The following is a 20019-nucleotide window of genomic DNA, read 5'->3' as shown; positions in this document are numbered from 1 at the left end:
ATTATCAGAACCTCCCATGCTCGTATACAAGACTTCTCCCGAGCTGCACCACTTCTCTGGAATGCTCTACCCCGGACAATCAGATTAACTCCCAACTTCTACAGTTTCAAACGCAAACTAAAGACGCATCTTTTCAGACAAGCCTATCACAATTCCTAATGCACAAAATTGTCTGAACACTGTATAAGCAATGCCGCCCCTGCTACCTCTTGTGTCACCCTCTCTACCTCATAGATTGTAAGCTCTTTTGAGCAGGGCCCTCAGTCCCATTGTGTGAAATGACGTTCTTTGTTATGTATGTCTGTATCTGAACCCTATAAATTGTACAGCGCTGCGGAGTATGTTGGCGCTATATAAATAAAATGTATTATTATTATTATAGGGGTTACTCGAAACGAATATCGAACCTCAAACATTTTACTGTTCGCTCATCTCTACTTGCAATGTCACATTGCCGTAAGAGAATAATGAATATACTTGGGAATGCTGAAGTACATTGGAACTCCTTGGCATGTATCAGCATGTCTATTTTACTGAATATAATTATATATAATTCAGGGACACAGTGAGAGACATATCATGTATGGCATTTAATACTCTCTACTTGGTGACAAATCATTTTTAATTCAGAAGTTTAACAAAGTGCTACATGTGAATTCACAGGTTAAATACTGAAAAGCAGTCACTGGAAGATCTCTTTATGTTTAATGTACAAGATTAGCAAGATTAGGAAAGTTTCCCATTTTATTCAAGAGCCCCCCAAAAAAGAAAAGAAAAACTTGGTTACCACCTTGCTTTTCCAAGAAAAGAACTATTTGAATGGAATGTTAACAACCTGAAAGAAACAGGCAACTTATATTTACTGGTTATTTTTTTTTATTTAATGAGGCAGATACTCATACAATGCCAGGTATCAAAGTGGAATCCTCATCTATTTCTTGGAAAAGCGACAGCTGCCTGACTGAAATGAGATCTTCAAAGACATGCAGCTGAAAAGTCATTGCAACAATATAAACAACACATTACAATTTTTCTTCCAGAACATGGCAGGGAGAGAGAGGTGATGCAATTACTAGAGATGAATGAGCTGTTTCAGTAAATAAGTGATTGGATTTGCTGAACGTAAGCTAATTTGTGAATTTGCTATGGTGCACAGTATGATCTTCACTGCTAGACAGCTAGTCAGATGGCAGCAAAAGTGATCACTTTACCACATTATATTTAAATGTATGTTAAATCGCAGACTATCACTCATTCATCTCACCGCTCTTGAATTTAAAGCAGTCTAGATCTAGAATATGAAGACCCCAAACAGGGAAGCAAATTCTGTTGTGATACAGAAAAAGTAGTTCTAACGTAAAGTGCGGTGGTTTCCATGGTATGCATTGGGGCAGATATACTAATACTGTCTAGTAGTCTAACTTTACACATCCAATAGTTGGTTTAGAAGTTCCTGGTGCATTTTTGGTGAATGGAGTCACAATTTACGTCATGCCTCTTTCGAGAAAATCCACACCCTTTTTCTGATAGGTTGTACCCTTTTTTCTCACAAGATGGAAAAGTGTTTAAAACGTTTCTAAAATACTTGATAAATGTGGCACACATCATGTCATGTAGAGTTTTTTGGTTCAAATTATGCCACAATTCTGGCACATTTTGCTTAATAAATCTCCCTCAATGTGTAACGATTAGAGATGAGCGAACAGTGTTCTATCGAACTCATGTTCGATCGGATATTAGGCTGTTCGGCATGTTCGAATCGAATCGAACACCGCGTGGTAAAGTGCGCCATTACTCGATTCCCCTCCCACCTTCCCTGGCGCCTTTTTTGCTCCAATAACAGCGCAGGGTAGGTGGGACAGGAACTACGACACCGGTGACGTTGAAAAAAGTAGGCAAAACCCATTGGCTGCCGAAAACATGTGACCTCTAATTTAAAAGAACAGCGACGCCCAGCTTCGCGTCATTCTGAGCTTGCAATTCACCGAGGACGGAGGTTTCCGTCCAGCTAGCTAGGGCTTAGATTCTGGGTAGGCAGGGACAGGCTAGGATAGGAAGGAGAAGACAACCAACAGCTCTTATAAGAGCTAAATTCCAGGGAGAAGCTTGTCAGTGTAACGTGGCACTGACGGGCTCAATCGCCGCAACCCAGCTTTCCCAGGATCCTGAATGGAATACACTGTCAGTGTATTCCCGTATACCCGATATATACCCCGATACCCGTTCCAACGGTGTGCCCCCCCACCTTCACCCCAGAAATACCCTGCAAGTCCCCTAGCAATAGAATTGGGGCTATATACACCCACAATTTTTACTACTGGTATACAGTGCCATTGTCTGACTGGGAATTCAAAGAATATATTGGGAATACAAATACCCTCATTTCTTGCTACTGCCATATAGTGCCAGTGTCTGACTGGGAATTCAAAGAATATATTGGGGTTACGTGCACCCACAATTTTTACTACTGGTATACAGTGCCATTGTCTGACTGGGAATTCAAAGAATATATTGGGGTTATAAATACCCTCATTTCTTGCTACTGCCATATAGTGCCAGTTTCTGACTGGTAATTCAAAGAATATATTGGGGTTACGTGCACCCACAATTTTTACTACTGGTATACAGTGCCATTGTCTGACTGGGAATTCAAAGAATATATTGGGGTTATAAATACCCTCATTTCTTGCTAGTGCCATATAGTGCCATTGTCTGACTGGGAATTCAAAGAATATATTGGGGTTACGTGCACCCACAATTTTTACTACTGGTATACAGTGCCATTGTCTGACTGGGAATTCAAAGAGTATATTGGGAATACAAATACCCTCATTTCTTGCTACTGCCATATAGTGCCAGTGTCTGACTGGTAATTCAAAGAATATATTGGGGTTACGTGCACCCACAATTTTTACTACTGGTATACAGTGCCATTGTCTGACTGGGAATTCAAAGAATATATTGGGGTTATAAATACCCTCATTTCTTGCTACTGCCATATAGTGCCAGTTTCTGACTGGTAATTCAAAGAATATATTGGGGTTACGTGCACCCACAATTTTTACTACTGGTATACAGTGCCATTGTCTGACTGGGAATTCAAAGAATATATTGGGGTTATAAATACCCTCATTTCTTGCTACTGCCATATAGTGCCAGTTTCTGACTGGTAATTCAAAGAATATATTGGGGTTACGTGCACCCACAATTTTTACTACTGGTATACAGTGCCATTGTCTGACTGGGAATTCAAAGAATATATTGGGGTTATAAATACCCTCATTTCTTGCTAGTGCCATATAGTGCCATTGTCTGACTGGGAATTCAAAGAATATATTGGGGTTACGTGCACCCACAATTTTTACTACTGGTATACAGTGCCATTGTCTGACTGGGAATTCAAAGAGTATATTGGGAATACAAATACCCTCATTTCTTGCTACTGCCATATAGTGCCAGTGTCTGACTGGTAATTCAAAGAATATATTGGGGTTACGTGCACCCACAATTTTTACTACTGGTATACAGTGCCATTGTCTGACTGGGAATTCAAAGAATATATTGGGGTTATAAATACCCTCATTTCTTGCTACTGCCATATAGTGCCAGTTTCTGACTGGTAATTCAAAGAATATATTGGGGTTACGTGCACCCACAATTTTTACTACTGGTATACAGTGCCATTGTCTGACTGGGAATTCAAAGAATATATTGGGGTTATAAATACCCTCATTTCTTGCTACTGCCATATAGTGCCAGTTTCTGACTGGTAATTCAAAGAATATATTGGGGTTACGTGCACCCACAATTTTTACTACTGGTATACAGTGCCATTGTCTGACTGGGAATTCAAAGAGTATATTGGGAATACAAATACCCTCATTTCTTGCTACTGCCATATAGTGCCAGTTTCTGACTGGGAATTCAAAGAATATATTGGGGTTACGTGCACCCACAATTTTTACTACTGGTATACAGTGCCATTGTCTGACTGGGAATTCAAAGAGTATATTGGGAATACAAATACCCTCATTTCTTGCTACTGCCATATAGTGCCAGTTTCTGACTGGGAATTCAAAGAATATATTGGGGTTACGTGCACCCACAATTTTTACTACTGGTATACAGTGCCATTGTCTGACTGGGAATTCAAAGAGTATATTGGGAATACAAATACCCTCATTTCTTGCTACTGCCATATAGTGCCAGTGTCTGACTGGGAATTCAAAGAATATATTGGGGTTACGTGCACCCACAATTTTTACTACTGGTATACAGTGCCATTGTCTGACTGGGAATTCAAAGAGTATATTGGGAATACAAATACCCTCATTTCTTGCTACTGCCATATAGTGCCAATTTCTGACTGGGAATTCAAAGAATATATTGGGGTTACGTGCACCCACAATTTTTACTACTGGTATACAGTGCCATTGTCTGACTGGGAATTCAAAGAGTATATTGGGAATACAAATACCCTCATTTCTTGCTACTGCCATATAGTGCCAGTGTCTGACTGGGAATTCAAAGAATATATTGGGGTTACGTGCACCCACAATTTTTACTACTGGTATACAGTGCCATTGTCTGACTGGAAATTCAAAGAGTATATTGGGAATACAAATACCCTCATTTCTTGCTACTGCCATATAGTGCCAGTTTCTGACTGGGAATTCAAAGAATATATTGGGGTTACGTGCACCCACAATTTTTACTACTGGTATACAGTGCCATTGTCTGACTGGGAATTCAAAGAGTATATTGGGAATACAAATACCCTCATTTCTTGCTACTGCCATATAGTGCCAGTGTCTGACTGGGAATTCAAAGAATATATTGGGGTTACGTGCACCCACAATTTTTACTACTGGTATACAGTGCCAATTTCTAACTAGGAATTCAAAATGCGCAAGGCTCCCGGAAAGGGACGTGGACGAGGCCGTGGGCGAGGTCGGGGGAATGGTTCTGGGGAGCAAGGTAGCAGTGAAGCCACAGGGCGTCCCGTGCCTACTCCTGTGGGGCAGCAAGCATTGCGCCACTCCACAGTGCCAGGGTTGCTTGCCACATTAACTAAACTGCAGGGTACAAACCTTAGTAGGCCCGAGAACCAGGAACAGGTCTTGCAATGGCTGTCAGAGAACGCTTACAGCACATTGTCCAGCAGCCAGTCAGACTCTGCCTCCTCTCCTCCTATTACCCAACAGTCTTGTCTTCCTTCCTCCCAAAATTCCGAAGCTTTACAGAACAATAACCCAAACTGTCCCTGCTCCCCAGAGCTGTTCTCCGCTCCTTTCATTGTCCCTCAACCTGCCTCTCCACGTCACGATTCCACGAACCTAACAGAGGAGCATCTGTGTCCAGATGCTCAAACACTAGAGTCTCCTCCATCTCCGTTCGATTTGGTGGTGGATGACCAGCAACCCACCCTCATCGACGATGATGTGACGCAGTTGCCGTCAGGGCATCCAGTTGACCGGCGCATTGTGCGGGAGGAGGAGATGAGACAGGAGTTGGAAGAGGAAGTGGTGGATGATGAGGACACTGACCCGACCTGGACAGGGGGGATGTCAAGCGGGGAAAGTAGTGTGGATGTTGAGGCAGGTGCAGCACCAAAAAGGGTAGCTAGAGGCAGAGGCAGAGGTCAGCAGCTTAGGCGAAGCCAGGCCACACCCGGAATCTCCCAAGATGTTCCAGTTCGTACCCAGCCCCGAAAAACTCCCACCTCGAGGGCACGTTTCTCGAAGGTGTGGAGTTTTTTCAAGGAATGCGCCGAGGACAGATATAGTGTTGTCTGCACAATTTGCCTCTCGAAATTGATTAGGGGCTCTGAGAAGAGCAACCTGTCCACCACTTCAATGCGCCGTCATTTGGAATCCAAGCACTGGAATCAGTGGCAGGCAGCAACGGCAGGACAAAGGCCGCCTGCCGTTCACGCCACTGCCACTGCCTCTGCCACTGCCTCTGCCACTGCCACTGCTGACTGTGCTGGCGATGCACTCCAGAGGACGAGCCAGGACACCACTTCATCTGCCTCCGCCACTTTGTTGACTTCTACCTCATCCTCCCCTGGTCCTGTCTTATCTCCTTCTCCTGCACCATCAAAGGCACCATCAGGCGTTTCTTTACAACAACCCACCATCTCTCAGACATTGGAGCGGCGGCAGAAATACACTGCTAACCACCCACACGCGCAAGCCTTGAACGCCAACATCGCTAAACTGCTGGCCCAGGAGATGTTGGCGTTCCGGCTTGTTGAAACTCCCGCCTTCCTGGACCTGATGGCAACTGCGGCACCTCGCTATGCCGTCCCTAGCCGTCACTACTTCTCCCAGTGTGCCGTCCCCGCCTTGCACCAGCACGTGTCACTCAACATCAGGCGGGCCCTTAGTTCCGCGCTTTGCACAAAGGTCCACTTGACCACCGACGCGTGGACAAGTGCATGCGGACAGGGACGCTACATTTCACTGACGGCACACTGGGTGAATGTAGTTGAGGCTGGGACTGCTTCCCAAACTGGCCCGGTGTACCTCGTCTCCCCGCCTAACATTCCTGGCAGGGACACGAGAAGAACACCCCCCTCCTCCTCCTCCTCTACCGCCTCCTCCTCCGCCACCGCCTCCTCCTCCGCCACCGCCTCCTCCTCCGCTGTTAGATTGACCCCAGCTACGAGTTGGAAACGTTGCAGCACTGGCGTTGGTAGACGTCAGCAGGCTGTGCTGAAGCTGATCAGCTTGGGGGACAGACAGCACACTGCCTCCGAGGTGAGGGATGCCCTCCTCGATGAGACGGCAATATGGTTTGAGCCGCTGCACCTGGGCCCAGGCATGGTCGTTTGTGATAACGGCCGGAACCTGGTAGCAGCTCTGGAGCTTGCCGGACTCCAACATGTTCCATGCCTGGCCCACGTCTTCAACCTAGTGGTGCAACGTTTCCTAAAGAGCTACCCCAATGTTCCAGAGCTACTGGTGAAAGTGCGGCGCATGTGCGCCCACTTTCGCAAGTCGACAGTAGCCGCTGCTAGCTTAAAATCTCTCCAGCAACGCCTGCATGTGCCACAACACCGGCTTTTGTGCAACGTCCCCACACGCTGGAACTCAACGTTTCAGATGTTGAATAGAGTGGTTGAGCAGCAGAGACCTTTGATGGAATACCAGCTACAAAACCCTAGGGTGCCACAAAGTCAGCTGCCTCAGTTTCACATCCATGAGTGGCCATGGATGAGAGACCTTTGTGACATCCTACGGGTCTTTGAGGAGTCCACAAGGAGGGTGAGCTCTGAGGATGCGATGGTGAGCCTTACAATCCCGCTCTTGTGTGTTCTGAGAGAATCCCTGATTGACATCAGGGATAACTCAGATCACACAGAGGAGTTAGGGATAGCATCCGATCCGTCACAGCTGGAGAGTAGGTCCACACATCTGTCCGCTTCACTGCGTTTAATGGAGGAGGAGGAGGAGGAGGAGGAGGAAGAAGAGTTGTCCGATGATGTGATGGTGATACAGGAGGCTTCCGGGCAACTTCGAATCGTCCCATTGTTGCAGCGCGGATGGGTAGACATGGAGGATGAGGAGGAAATGGAGATTGAACTTTCCGGTGGGGCCAGAGGAGTCATGCCAACTAACACTGTGGCAGACATGGCTGAGTTCATGTTGGGGTGCTTTACAACCGACAAGCGTATTGTCAAAATCATGGAGGACAACCAGTACTGGATCTTTGCTATCCTTGACCCCCGGTATAAAAACAACATCTCGTCTTTTATTCCGGTAGAGGGGAGGGCCAATCGCATCAATGCTTGCCACAGGCAATTGGTGCAGAATATGATGGAGATGTTTCCAGCATGTGACGTTGGCGGCAGGGAGGGCAGTTCCTCCAGTAGGCAACCAAGTTCTCACCGGTCCACACAAACGAGGGGCACACTGTCTAAGGTCTGGGACACCTTGATGGCACCCCCTCGCCAAAGTGCCGCCACGGAGGGTCCTAGTGTCACCAGGCGTGAGAAGTATAGGCGCATGTTGCGGGAATACCTTTCCGACCACAGCCCTGTCCTCTCCGACCCCTCTGCGCCCTACACGTATTGGGTGTCGAAGTTGGACCTGTGGCTTGAACTTGCCCTATATGCCTTGGAGGTGCTGTCCTGTCCTGCCGCCAGCGTCCTATCTGAGAGGGTGTTCAGTGCAGCCGGTGGCATCATCACTGACAAGCGCACCCGTCTGTCAGCTGAGAGTGCCGACCGGCTCACTTTGATAAAAATGAACCACCACTGGGTAGAGCCGTCATTTTTGTGCCCACCTGTGTAAAGCACCCCAACATGAAACTCCATGTCTGTACTCAACCTCTCCAATTCCTCCGCATCCTCATACTCATCCACCATAAGCGTTGCACAATTCTGCTAATACTAGGCTCCCTCCACCCTGATTTCCCCCAACTCTGCTGGTTAGAGGCTCCCTCCACCCTGATTTCCACCAACTCTGCTGGTTAGAGGCTCCCTCCACCATGAGTTTGCCCAAACTGGGCTGTTTAGAGGCTCCCTCCACCATGAATTTGCCCAAACTGGGCTGTTTAGAGGCTCCCTCCACCATGAATTGGTCCAAACTGGGTTTTTTAGAGGCTCCCTCCACCATGAATTGGTCCAAACTGGGCTGGTTAGAGGCTCCCTCCACCATGAATTTGCCCAAACTGGGCTGTTTAGAGGCTCCCTCCACCATGAATTGGTCCAAACTGGGTTTTTTAGAGGCTCCCTCCACCATGAATTGGTCCAAACTGGGCTGGTTAGAGGCTCCCTCCACCATGAATTTGCCCAAACTGGGCTGTTTAGAGGCTCCCTCCACCATGAATTGGTCCAAACTGGGCTGGTTAGAGGCTCCCTCCACCATTAATTGGTCCAAACTGGGCTGGTTAGAGGCTCCCTCCACCATTAATTGGTCCAAACTGGGCTGGTTAGAGGCTCCCTCCACCATTAATTGGTCCAAACTGGGCTGGTTAGAGGCTCCCTCCACCATGAATTTGCCCAAACTGGGCTGTTTAGAGGCTCCCTCCACCATGAATTTGCCCAAACTGGGCTGTTTAGAGGCTCCCTCCACCATGAATTGGTCCAAACTGGGTTTTTTAGAGGCTTCCTCCACCATGAATTGGTCCAAACTGGGCTGGTTAGAGGCTCCCTCCACCATTAATTGGTCCAAACTGGGGTGGTTAGAGGCTCCCTCCACCATTAATTGGTCCAAACTGGGCTGGTTAGAGGCTCCCTCCACCATTAATTGGTCCAAACTGGGCTGGTTAGAGGCTCCCTCCACCATGAATTGGTCCAAGCTGGGTTTTTTAGAGGCTCCCTCCACCATGAATTTGCCCAAACTGGGCTGGTTAGAGGCTCCCTCCACCATGAATTGGTCCAAACTGGGCTGGTTAGAGGCTCCCTCCACCATGAATTTGCCCAAACTGGGCTGTTTAGAGGCTCCCTCCACCATTAATTGGTCCAAACTGGGCTGGTTAGAGGCTTCCTCCACCATGAATTTGCCCAAACTGGGCTGTTTAGAGGCTCCCTCCACCATGAATTGGTCCAAACTGGGTTTTTTAGAGGCTCCCTCCACCATGAATTTGCCCAAACTGGGCTGTTTAGAGGCTCCCTCCACCATGAATTGGTCCAAACTGGGCTGGTTAGAGGCTCCCTCCACCATGAATTGGTCCAAACTGGGCTGGTTAGAGGCTCCCTCCACCATTAATTGGTCCAAACTGGGCTGGTTAGAGGCTCCCTCCACCATGAATTGGTCCAAACTGGGTTTTTTAGAGGCTCCCTCCACCATGAATTTGCCCAAACTGGGCTGTTTAGAGGCTCCCTCCACCATGAATTGGTCCAAACTGGGCTGGTTAGAGGCTCCCTCCACCATTAATTGGTCCAAACTGGGCTGGTTAGAGGCTCCCTCCACCATGAATTGGTCCAAACTGGGCTGGTTAGAGGCTCCCTCCACCATTAATTGGTCCAAACTGGGCTGGTTAGAGGCTCCCTCCACCATGAATTGGCCCAAACTAGGCTGTTTAGAGGCTCCCTCCACCATGAATTTGCCCAAACTGGGCTGTTTAGAGGCTCCCTCCACCATGAATTGGTCCAAACTGGGTTTTTTAGAGGCTCCCTCCACCATTAATTGGTCCAAACTGGGCTGGTTAGAGGCTCCCTCCACCATGAATTGGTCCAAACTGGGCTGGTTAGAGGCTCCCTCCACCATGAATTGGTCCAAACTGGGTTTTTTAGAGGCTCCCTCCACCATGAATTGGTCCAAACTGGGGTTTTTAGACGCTCCCTCCACCATGAATTGGTCCAAACTGGGCTGTTTAGCGGCTCCCTCCACCATTAATTGGTCCAAACTGGGCTGGTTAGAGGCTCCCTCCACCATGAATGTGCCCAAACTGGGCTGTTTAGAGGCTCCCTCCACCATGAATTTGCCCAAACTGGGCTGGTTAGAGGCTCCCTCCACCATTAATTGGTCCAAACTGGGCTGGTTAGAGGCTCCCTCCACCATGAATTTGCCCAAACTGGGCTGTTTAGAGGCTCCCTCCACCATGAATTTGCCCAAACTGGGCTGTTTAGAGGCTCCCTCCACCATGAATTTGCCCAAACTGGGCTGGTTAGAGGCTCCCTCCACCATGAATTGGTCCAAACTGGGGTTTTTAGAGGCTCCCTCCACCATGAATTTGCCCAAACTGGGCTGGTTAGAGGCTCCCCCCACCATGAATTGGTCCAAACTGGGTTTTTTAGAGGCTCCCTCCACCATGAATTTGCCCACACTGGGCTGGTTAGAGGCTCCCTCCACCATGAATTGGTCCAAACTGGGGTTTTTAGAGGCTCCCTCCACCATTAATTGGTCCAAACTGGGCTGGTTAGAGGCTCCCTCCACCATGAATGTGCCCAAACTGGGCTGTTTAGAGGCTCCCTCCACCATGAATTTGCCCAAACTGGGCTGTTTAGCGGCTCCCTCCACCATTAATTGGTCCAAACTGGGCTGGTTAGAGGCTCCCTCCACCATGAATGTGCCCAAACTGGGCTGTTTAGAGGCTCCCTCCACCATGAATTTGCCCAAACTGGGCTGGTTAGAGGCTCCCTCCACCATTAATTGGTCCAAACTGGGCTGGTTAGAGGCTCCCTCCACCATGAATTTGCCCAAACTGGGCTGGTTAGAGGCTCCCTCCACCATGAATTGGTCCAAACTGGGTTTTTTAGAGGCTCCCTCCACCATGAATTTGCCCAAACTGGGCTGGTTAGAGGCTCCCTCCACCATGAATTGGTCCAAACTGGGTTTTTTAGAGGCTCCCTCCACCATGAATTTGCCCACACTGGGCTGGTTAGAGGCTCCCTCCACCATGAATTGGTCCAAACTGGGGTTTTTAGAGGCTCCCTCCACCATGAATTTGCCCAAACTGGGGTGTTTAGAGGCTCCCTCCACCATGAATTTGCCCAAACTCTGCTGGTTAGAGGCTCAATCCACCCTGATTTTCAAAACAAATGTTGGTGCCAACCTCAACTTACTACAAGGGCCAAATTCACTGCTGGTGACAAGCTCTCCTCACTGCAAGTGCCAAATACACATGTTTCAAGGTGTTTTCCTACTGTCAGAGAGGTGGTATTGAGTGTGTAAAGTGTGTAGTTGTTAGGCTGTGATGTTGGGGTAATAGAGGGTCTTTGGTGTGTTAGATGCCCCCAGACATGCTTCCCCTGCTGTCCCAGTGTCATTCCAGAGGTGTTGGCATCATTTCCTGGGGTGTCATAGTGGACTTGGTGACCCTCCAGACACGGATTTGGGTTTCCCCCTTAACGAGTATCTGTTCCCCATAGACTATAATGGGGTTCGAAACCCGTTCGAACACACGAACATTGAGCGGCTGTTCGAATCGAATTTCGAACCTCGAACATTTTAGTGTTCGCTCATCTCTAGTAACGATGTCTTCCCATTTCTTGAATGTTGCAAATAAAACAGCTCTGAAAAATAGCCATACAGGTATAAGATGAAAGGTATTCATCTAAGTACAGTAAGACCCCAGAATCCACTGGAAATAGGTCCTGAGGCTACCCGCGGACACCGGAAACCATAGAGAGTATTAAACTTTATTCTGCACAAGGTAGAGAGCCAGGAGCAATGGCGTACCGCAGTGTGTATGCTGTTGCATGCCCAGTCTCTGCACAGTGTGCAAAGTCACCTGCTTCAGGCTCTATACACTGCTCAGAGAACTGTTGATCAGTGTATGGACTTAGTGTTAGCCCCCAACAATCTTATATTAATAACTTATCCAACGTATAAGTCATTAATATAAACACTTGCATAACCCCCTCCACTAACCACGGCTAAGTGAAACCATGGTTGACGAAACTGTGAATGCCAGAGATTTACAGTAATATCAATTTCTCAAGGTTTCTAAATATCTATATTATGGTATTTAGTGCCTAAAATACCTTTGTCAAGTAACTACTGTATAAAAGTGTGTACACTGTTTAGAAACATCCTTACCACCCCTTAATAACGTGACTGACCCTGCAGCTGTAAGGAGATCCATAGAGCGTTTTTTTTGCGGGGCCAGATGTACTTTTTAGTTATACCATTTTGGGGAATGTCTATTACTTAGATCACCTTTTATTTAAATCAGAGGCAAAATGGTGAAAAAAAAAAACCCACGGCGCAAAATTACGCGCCGTATACGATCGTAACTCCCATTGAAATCAATGGGATCTTTTTGAGCGTGCAAACTGCTGACACGTGTATACGTGCCAGATTGCGCGCCACTTTACACCGTGTGAACTCCCCCTTAGTGAGAGGAAGTAAATTAGAGACTAAACCTTCCTTCTGTGTACAATAAACAGGAGCAGCACTCGACAAACCCAGACACGCTTCTACAATGATCCCTTCCATAAATACAGATGGAAGTGCTCACTCCACTAATAGACAAGAGCAATGAAAGCAGATTTTATTTTCACGTACTACTCATAGATCCTCAAGCCCTCGCCTTCACCCTGCTGCGGCATTGACTGGAAGGACTACTAGTGGTAAGTGAATGTGAAATCTATACTTACCACTCTCCCCATAAAGTAATGGAAGGAAGTAAAGCAGAAGGGAGGACTGTAATGGATTAGAGATTAAGGGATGTTATATCTTATATAAGAGCCTAAGAAACCATTATATGAGAGAATAAATGGACACTGTACTGCATGGGGCATAAGGAACCATTATATGGGGGGAATAAGGGACCATTATATGGGGTTTGGTACTATATGGGGCCCTAAGAGGGTCTTTGTACTGCATGGGGCATTAAGGGGCAATTGTATGAGAGTTTAAAGGAGCATTTTACTGTATGGTGGCATAGCAGACCCTTATATGGGGGCATAAGAGGGCCATTGTACTGTATGGGGGCATTATATGGGGGTATAAGAAGGGCATAGGGGAGAAGTTATAATGTGGTGGTGAAAGGAGGACATTATACTTTATGGTGGTATAAGGGGCCATTATACATGTGCTATATACATTTGCATATAGCTGCAAATTTCACCCACAGTTTTCTATCTTCATAATGCAAAGTTACACTAGGTTCATACTAGCATTTGGGTCTCCGTTGTTTGGGTCCACATGGGGACCCAAGAGACGGAGACCCTGTCCACTTAAAAAGCAGTTACCAGTGGAAACCAATGGACTACATAGACTAAAATGGGGTCTGCAGGGTTTCTCTACACTCCTAGTCTCCTAGGGAAAGCCAATGCAGAAGTTTCGGTTTGGCTGTGTTTGGTCGAACAAAACCACTGGGTGAACCTCTTGAGGTTTAACCAACACATGCTTATACTCTAAAAGGGTCGTTGGGTAAAGGGACCAGAATAAATAATCATCATTAATTGTAATTGAGGTAAAATGCTCATTTAATTGCAATTTTGCTTGAGGTCATGATCGCCACACCATCTCCTACACAGGGACTGCTTAGGGGGTAGACTCCTTGTGGACAACGGATTCCTTAATCTAAAAACGGTCATCATCTGCATTGCTAAAATAATGTCTTACATAAGAAAAAGCTTTTTATTTTTCTAGAATTTGGAAATGTTCTCATCCTATCACACTATATCTTCAGGCAAATAAAGACCTCAGTTTGACATCGTTGTAGCAGATTTTTTTTTGGCTGTCACTCTGGTTGGGGAAGGAGGGGCAGTGATTCTAATACATAGCCTTAGATATATGTACCAGAATAAGTTGAGAACTATTCACAGCACTTTATAAAGAAGCAGTATGCTATCATTAGGAGCCACTTGCAATACTATAAATTGGCTAGGAATGCCATGCATGTCAGTTTTCTACTGGCACAGAGAGACCAATTGTACAGGAAAATTACTAAATAGCTCTTGCCACATCCTGTTACAAGCAGCACCACACAGTAGGCACTTACCACCAGTCTGAACTTTATAGACTAACTGCATTAAGGTATTTAGTTACGTGTCTTCTATCTGCAACTAAATATATTTAAATTGCTCTTAGAAAAAGGATCCTATTGATAAAATGTGTTAAATGAATATGAGAAATATAACGCTCATAGCAGCAACATGGAGAAGGCGGAAATTACTTGGTGGAGGTTAACCTAGTGAAGGCTCTGAATGCTTATGTAAATCTGATATTGCAGGGGTTTTTTTTTTATATGTAATCCATGTGCAGTAATTTTCACAAACCTGATATTCCATTGTCATTACAGGGTATTGCGTGTAGTTTTATGTAAAAAAAAAAATGTATCCATTTTAAAATCAGGATGTGCCAGAAGAGAATACAGGATGTATAAGAAGAGAAAACATCCAAATACTGTTTGACTACACTGTAGTTGAAAATGGACATTTTCCAGATTACTCATGGTCTGTGAATGGCATCCTTAAAGGGGTTGTCCAGGCAAACAACCTTTTTAAAGTTTAAATAAGTTGGGGGCAGTGAAAAATAAAAATGCATACTCACCTGTACCTGTTGCTCCGGTGTCCTCCCGTGCCACCTGGTTCATCTGCTCCTGCTGTGTCTTCTGGCATTGTGCTGAAGACACTAACTACCTGTGACATCATGGGTCCTCATCCTGAGGCCTGCTGAGGCCGCTGATTGGCACGTGACCACTAAGGCCAATCAGCGGCCTCAGCACAACGCCGGAAGAGACCGGGGAGAGCAAACAAACCAGGGGTGCGGGAAGACAGTGGAGCAACAGAGACAGGTGAGTATACATTTTTTTTCCACTGCCCCCAGTTGATTTAAGCTTTAAAAGTTTAGCCTGGCCAACCCCTTTAATTTCATAAAGGGGTTTACCAGGCTTATAAGATTCATATTCTTAGGATTTGTATCAATAGAAGATCTACAATCAGATGCAATTCCTTCACTGAATACCAGTCACATTGTTGTACATTGTATAGTGGCTGAGCTTGATTAATGCAACTCAGCCCCATTGTAAAATATGCTGTATTTAATCCGTATCTCCTTTTAGAGGTGATATAAATGAAGAGGCCATGGGGATGCTCTGTCCTAATAATGTCATGTATAGTCAAGTGACATAGTTGAGCGTTATCCCTGCAATCAGATTCCAGATTTTGCCATTCATTACCAGGTCACGAGCAAATGTCTGTGGGTTTCCATAGTTTATGGACAGGGTTTATGGACAGGGCAACAAGTGATTATTTCACTTGACTACTTAGACATGATATGCCACTCCTCATGCTTCCCCCCCTTAGTACCTCCTTTTCTGGGGTAACTCAGCTGAGAGAGCACTGTGCTGGAGGTTGTAGACCCTGTTCTAGATGTTTAGGCTTACTACATGGATGTGCTAGCTTTTGAATGGGGAGATAGCTGAAAAGGATAAGATAGAGAAAGTAAGAAAGTTCTGGTCAGAAAGGAGTGTTTAAGAGGTTTAATAGGACAGGGAGGATAGTGAAAAAAGATATGTGTCCCTCTTTGTGGTTGACTGTCGAGGACTATTCTGAAAGACCAAATGAGGAAGAGACTGAAGCTTTGAGGCAGTTGAATGACACATCATTGACCATGTTAAAGTCACTCATAATCATGGAGGGGATGTCAGTTTAGAGGAATTATAGAAGTCAGGTAGTAAAGTGATAGAGAAAGTGTCAGGACCTGGTGGTCAGTAGATGATAGTGACTAGAAGGTCAAATGAATGGTGGATGCGGACATCAAATGAAGAAGGGAAGGTGATGGAAGGTAAAGGTGAAGTTGGGTTGAAGCACCAAGTGCCATGTGATTCATTCTGAAATTCCAATATATACCACTGCAAAATGTTATCCTTATAACTTAAATTCATGAAACTTCAATTATAGCACAGAACAATAAAGGAATGAAATAAGGTATTTCTTTTATAAACTAGAGCTTCAGGTGCATTGTGTATTTATGAAGTAACGACAAGTAAAGTGGTACAGATTGATTTCCAGAAAGGTTATCGCCCTTTCTGCCCGCTGTGAACTTTGTGATGGCCAAACAAAATAATGTGCTACATATATGTATACTCAGTCCCAACCCCTAAAAAGGTAAAACCTGAGAGACGTCCATGTAACTATAGACAGGTAGATTCTTTGAAGATGGGAAAATCCAGTTACAAAAGTATTCACATTTGTTATAGACCACCACTGATTTCCAGACAGAAATGGCTGAAACCCCTTTAGAACTGCTCAGGGATTTACGTAATAAAAATCTGGCATATTCTTGGAAAACAACAGTGAAAATTCTATATAATTGTTATTTTGTGATGCTATGCAACTGAATGTGTTATTTTGTGTTGTGCCCTACAGTATGTGCATTGCAAATTTCATTAGAAGTTGCAGGTTATATTGTTTTATTTAGCCAGTAAGGCTACTTTCCCACCATAGTTTTTACGTGAGTTTACCACATACAGTGAAAGTTTACCAGCATACATAGACCCCATTCTCATTTGGCTCTCTAGTGGTATCCAGCAGGGTTACATTTTTTCATTTCATGAAAGGCACTATAAGGTAGCAACAGACATATCTATTTCAGGGTGTTTCTTTTATATATGCCTGATGTCTATTTTTAATAGTTACAGAGCTGATAAGGAAAGATTACGCTTAAAGGGGTTATCCAATTGATGGACTATCCTTAGGATAGTCACATGGATGACGGACAGGTTAATATTGATAGAAACCCGGGTTAGAAACCAGATAACCTCTATGATTCCTTATATTCATTAATTGCGGTCTAATCCCTACCTCCATCCACCCTTCTGTTGTATGTGTTGTGCATGCTTTGCATCTCGTTTACTAAGGGTTGGTTTACGTTTGCTTTTGTATTCCGTCCAGGGAGAGTCCGCATGGGGACCCCCCAAACAGAATACAGACGCAATTGCAAATGCTATGCTGTCAAAGCGCACAGACCCTATCATGCGGACATGATTTGTGTGGGCAGTGCGCGGCAAGCACACGGACCCCATTATAGTCTATGGGGTCCATGTGCTTTGACAGCACAGCACTTGCAATTGAGTTTGTATTCCTTTCAGGGGGTCTACATGCGGAATCTCCCCGGACGGAATACAAAAGCAGATGTGAACGAGGGGTAAGTGTTTAGACAATTTGTAAACATAATCCCAAGGTTTATTGGGAAAGCGATGGGCCTTATCAAAGGGGACAGGGTTTATTATATAACACTGTACGACAAATAATGTGCCAAAATTGTGGTACTGTTTTGTTGGAAATTAAGCCAACCAATAAGTGGTGTATAATTAGACTACACATTTTTCAATCTGGTACAATTTGACACTATCTAGACTGTCTAAAACCTAAAGATAAAATAAGAAAATCTGCTCCATGGTATCAGTTATTACTTCTCTCTAAGTCAGGGGCATAAAGGTGGTGATAAATTACCTTTAAAGGGGTATTCCCACCTCACATACTCATCAGTCTTTACTTCTGTAAAATCTTCTTTCTTCCTGGTTTCTTGCATCATTTGGTGTGTGTGTGTGTGTGTGTGTGGGGGGGTTTTCACATGCAACCTGCCATTTAGCTCTGCCCCCAAATTCGCGTGTAGCTCCGCCCACCAATATTGGACTATGAAGTACAGGCAGCAGCAACTCCATTCTGTGTTACATACAGAGACTGCCTGTCTCTGCCATAATGAACACAATTGAATTAGCTAGCCTGATAACTGGGAGAACAGAAGAAATGAAAGCAGCTCCTCTCCCCTATCTGATAGCAGGAAGCTAGGTCACGTGGTGTAGACACAGGAATAGCTAGATAAACAGGTTGGCTCCCGTGCACTTAGCCCCTACTCCCTCCCCCCTGAGAGCAGGCAGCTACATCACTTGACTCATGAGCAGCTAAGTCAGGGCTGTGGCCACAATGAATTGAATAAAGTAAGATAGTGCACAAACAAAGCAATTTTGCTGAAGCAGTGTATTTAGGAAAAGTCTTACATCCACATTAACAAGCAGTATAGATAGGATCCTTGTGATGGGACAACCCCTTTAATTTAACTTGACCTATGACCTGGTTTGGATCCTATAAGCCCAGTTTGATAACCTGGGCAAAAAGGAGAATATCACTTTGAATGGTTGACTGATATTTTCAGATAGAAATAGGGACAATGTGTTCACGGTTAATTCACTGCCATGTAGGCGGGAATCATGATAGCTTTGACGACAGCTATTGGTAGCGAATAAGAAAAAAAATTCCTGAAAATTAGTTTACAGACTGTCCAAATATCCTATTTTCTTTTCATGGCAATAGAAGCTTAGGCTATATTCACACTACCAAGGTGCTAAATGGCCATGAAAAAGGTCCAAGGGGCATCTGTTTTCACGAATCCCCCTTACATTTGAGCGTATTGAGAGGTGCGTTTAAATGGACAAAAATAGGACATGAACTATATTTTGATGAAATAACGGTCATGTGAATAGAGCCATTCACTTGAATTGAATTGAATGCTGCCCTGTGATGTACATTAAAAAATGGACATCACAATGTCATTATTCACCTGCATGTGAATATTGCTTTTGAGATAACTTCCTATTTAGACACTACTGACCGAAATGGCAAACACAAATGAAAGATGAATCTGTGAACCCGTACAATAGATTCTGTCTGAGAACACTGAAAGCTTGTGTATGGTTTGTACATAAGTATTTTAGCATTGCCTTGATGCAGGTCGTCATAGGCCATGAATTAGGATATACATTACATGCCCTTTACATTACATTCCCTTTCGCAACCTATTTAATTGACAATTAATTTTTCTCTTAAGATTTTGATGACTACTAATTATTAAAATAGAAATAGCTATTTATAGCTATTTGTATGTTACTTAATATTTCAAAATATATATTTCCATATGTTGATCTGAATAATACTTGTAATATGAATAAACATTAAAATGTATAGAATATTATTTTACTTACATTTGCATCGTTTTTTTGCAACTGTCTGTTTAAAAACCAGGAAAATTAGAAAGAGCCAGAGGATCTGAATTCTCCCCATAGTGACAGAGATGAGTTTGCTGATGCAAGATGCCTGTACTCTATGTATCTACACAGGAGTCAGAAGACATGTTAATTATTAAATCTTTGCTACTCGGCTTTGAACTTAATTTAAGAAAAAGAGAACATTTTAAATATATATATATATATATATATATATATATATATATATATATATATATCTTAGGAAAAAAAACCTTGAAAACAAGACCTTGTAAATACCTGACGCTTGATGGAGATATCGCAGTTGGCTCTGAGAGAAAGAGTATATGTGTCATACCTTTTTAAAGCTTGTAATAGGTCACGTGAAACAGGCTGGATGATAAATGATTCAGTCCATTTACCTTGGGAAATGGCCATAACCTAGACTCAAATAAAAGTTCCCATACTACTTTCACCTACTTTGTGGAATCAACAGGTTTTGATGAATGTGCTAAATTTCATACTGATATACAGTACAAAAACAAAGCATAAAGAGAATTATTGAAATATATCTTCAAGCAAATAAACACACATTGTGAAACACCGCTAAAAAATGATGCAAAAAAAAGA

General features: G+C 44.5%; 1 protein-coding gene across 1 annotated transcript in view; it reads right to left on the bottom strand.

Moving 5' to 3' along the window:
- LIPC (lipase C, hepatic type) overlaps nucleotides 1-19468 on the bottom strand; it is a 124272-nt gene extending 104804 nt beyond the window's left edge. Inside the window, exon 1 of the mRNA XM_075273532.1 lies at nucleotides 19390-19468. Within this exon, the coding sequence (XP_075129633.1) occupies nucleotides 19390-19468 (79 nt within the window). The remainder of the gene's footprint in view (nucleotides 1-19389) is intronic.
- Nucleotides 19469-20019: the final 551 nt, after the last annotated feature.

This window comes from Leptodactylus fuscus, chromosome 5 (assembly GCF_031893055.1).
Source record: "Leptodactylus fuscus isolate aLepFus1 chromosome 5, aLepFus1.hap2, whole genome shotgun sequence".
Taxonomy (NCBI): domain Eukaryota; kingdom Metazoa; phylum Chordata; class Amphibia; order Anura; family Leptodactylidae; genus Leptodactylus; species Leptodactylus fuscus.
This window is presented reverse-complemented; position numbering and strand designations above follow the sequence as displayed.